General features: G+C 46.5%; 1 protein-coding gene across 1 annotated transcript in view; it reads left to right on the forward strand.

Annotated features, from left to right (window-relative positions):
* The window catches only part of LOC311029632 (synaptic vesicle glycoprotein 2C-like), a 19,263-nt gene extending 16,384 nt beyond the window's left edge, over nucleotides 1–2,879 (forward strand). Inside the window, exons 11-13 of the mRNA XM_084034862.1 lie at nucleotides 899–1,102; nucleotides 1,199–1,358; nucleotides 2,287–2,879. Coding sequence (XP_083890988.1) covers nucleotides 899–1,102; nucleotides 1,199–1,358; nucleotides 2,287–2,470 — 548 coding nt within the window. The 3' untranslated portion in view covers nucleotides 2,471–2,879. The remainder of the gene's footprint in view (nucleotides 1–898; nucleotides 1,103–1,198; nucleotides 1,359–2,286) is intronic.
* The last annotated feature ends 259 nt before the right edge of the window (nucleotides 2,880–3,138 follow it).

Consider the following 3,138-nt stretch of genomic DNA (forward strand, 5'->3'; position numbering starts at 1 on the left):
TGCTCAATAAAGGTTTCTTTTGGCGGCCGAACGGAAAGGTACGGAAGGTCGGAGCGACTCTGATCTGGGTGGCGTGGACTTTTTTCTCCTCGGAACCAGTTTGAGTGTCTGCTACCTTCCTTCACCCACATGATGATGATGCTCTGAGCTTCATCACAGCAGGGTTTTGGTTTTCATACACTGGAAGCATTTGAGGAAGCATTATTTATTAAATCACCACGTTAGAAAAGTGCAACCCCAGCGTTTTGGGAGGCCGACAAAAACACGAATGGGACGAAAAAAAGGAAAGCGTTCTGAGGAAACAGAGCTGAATCAGACCTTTTGGGAGCTCAACGGCAGGAAAATCTAGTTCCCTCCAGCGCTCCGGGGAAAAACGCTGAACACGTGAAACGGTGAGGGCAACGTCAGGTTGCTGGTGATGCCCCATGGGAAATGAAGTCTCTTTGCCCCCCAGCAATGTGTCTCTGGAGAAGAGGAGGGAGGGGGGAAGTGCGTCATGAGCAGCTGCTGGAGTTTATTAATAAACCTTTTCTATTCAGACGACAGTTTACTGTTGGTATCAAACGCAGACAGGTGATGGTTATTCAAACGAACCAATTAAGGAAATGCATTAACGACTAGTGGAAAGATTTATTGACCCTATAATGATCCAGAACGCTGCATTGACATTAAAGGAAACACACTTTACGGATGTTATGATGGTATTTCTAAGAGGGAATATTAGTCTGCAGGTTTTCTCCTGTGAAGTGAAGCCGAAGCTGAAGTGCCTTTAACGCCCTCTGCTGGTCACCAGGGGGCAACTCCTCCTAGCTGATCTTTTTTTTTTTCATGACATAAAGACATCCAGATGTGAAAATAGCTGACTCTAATGATTGAACCTGGTCCCTCATGTCGGCAGATATCGACGACACCAAACTAACGAACTCCCGAGTGATCAACAGCAGCTTCCACCACAACAAGACGGGCTGCCAGATGACGTTTGACGACGACTACAGCGCCTACTGGGTCTATTTCGTCAACTTCCTGGGAACGCTGGCCGTGCTGCCCGGCAACATCGTCTCGGCCCTCCTCATGGACAAGATAGGACGACTCAGCATGTTAGGTAGGACGTAGCTGAGATGGCCTCCTCTCCTGCATATAAAGGCTCTTCTGTTGGTCAGTAAATAGGTTGTGTTTTTGTGGTCGCGGTGTCCTGCAGGAGGCTCCATGGTGCTGTCGGGCATCAGCTGCTTCTTCCTCTGGTTCGGCACCAGCGAGTCCATGATGATCTTCATGCTCTGCCTCTACAATGGCCTCAGCATCTCCGCCTGGAACTCCCTGGATGTGGTCACCGCTGAGCTATACCCCACTGACAGAAGGTGGGTGGGTCACGCCCCAAAACTTTGGGACAAATAATCACAATACTTCTTTTTCGTAGAGTGTTTTTTCAGCTACACAGTATTTACCTGAGGATTAAAGATATGGTCTACGATTTGAAAAAAAAAATCCATTCAGTCTATCAGCCGTAGGCCTGCATAGTAATTGACCAATGGGAGCCATTGCTCCGGAAGGCTCCCATTGGCTCGTACCCTCCATCCAATCCCCTCGTCTCCCCTGCTCCTCGTCATCATGGAACACTGAGGGGAGGGGTTCGGTTGGGGGGCGGGATGCTTTTTTCAAATCTGTCTCAGAGGCTCAGCTGATTTTCAGAATGAAGACCAGAGCTTTAATATGTGTTCTGAAAAGTGAAACCAATGTTAAAGTGTCTTAAACCTGCATTCTCTCCGCTGGCCACCAGGGGGCGACTCCTCTCCGATTGGATAGAAGTCTGCTTCGCTTCTGATGTTTTAGCTCAGATTTATTGATACGCTGATGATGTTTGATTGTTTGTGAAAAATGATGGCTACGTGTTTTTCTGTTACATAACATTCAGGACATTTTTAAATGGTCATTAAATACGTTGTACGCAACCTTGTCTAACTTTCACGTGCTCCAAAACTGCGGACTGCTGTTCATGTCCCGCTAGAATCATGTACTTTTGTTTCAATTTCATACATATTTTATTCGTTATTTTTTATTTTAAGCTGGAATGGTGTTCTTAATGGAACGTAAGAAAAATGACTCTGGAGAAATAATAGTTTGCAGTTCAGTTGTATGGGAATGTCATTTTGTGGGAGAACGAGGTTGGCGTCCCTTCTTTGGTAGAGAGAATAAAAACACAGAGGATATACACTTCAATGACCAATTTACTGTAATTTGCATATTGCATATTAATGACCGTCTCCCTTTGTGTCTCCTCGTTTCCAGGGGAACAGGCTTCGGCTTCTGCAACGCCATGTGTAAACTGGCGGCGGTGATGGGCAACCTGATCTTCGGCTCGCTGGTCGGCATCACCAAGGCCATCCCCATCCTGATGGCGTCGTCCGTGCTGGTGGGCGGCGGCCTGGTGGGCCTCCGACTGCCCGACACGCGAGCCAACGTCCTCATGTAGACCTCGAACACACAACGCCGTGTTGTTCACCAGCTGTTCACTCCGTCGGTTACTGAATGATTTATTTGATCATCACAGTAACAGGCGTCGCTGGCATCCCTTCATGTATTTATTATTTGATGAATTAATGTGTTTAACCGAGTGCTGGATGAGTCAGCGTGATTCTGCTTCGTCGGAGTCAAACATCTGGTGAATAATACGGACGATTACATGCAGTTTGACTTCGCACTGAGCTGCAGATACGAAGAGTTTCAACAATCAAAGTCTACAAACTCTGAATATCAGCAGCTCGTTAGCGTTTCACACACGCAGCCCACTAATGCATGTGTCAAAGCTGCAAAAGGCTTGAACTGATTTTGGGGTGAACTGTCCCTTTAAGAGAAGTCGTTAAACCACCAGAATGTGGTTTTATCGGGGTTATGAACGAGACTATTTCTGTCATGGTGCAGAGCTAGGCTAGCAATTCCCCTCTACTTCCACTCTAAATGCTAAGGGTTTTTGTTTCTTCTCGGTGTTAAGTCGCAGGTATTTCAAGAAAGCAAATCGTACTTTACGTGGTTGCGCTTGTAGGTGTATTTATTTATTTAGTCGTTTGTGTTATTTATTGTTCCGAGTTCGACTTCCACACCTGTGATCAATCAACGGTTGACGATGTTCAAGCCTTTTGC

The sequence above is a fragment of the Eutrigla gurnardus genome (genome assembly GCF_963514095.1).
Source record: "Eutrigla gurnardus genome assembly, chromosome: 19".
Lineage (NCBI taxonomy): Eukaryota > Metazoa > Chordata > Actinopteri > Perciformes > Triglidae > Eutrigla > Eutrigla gurnardus.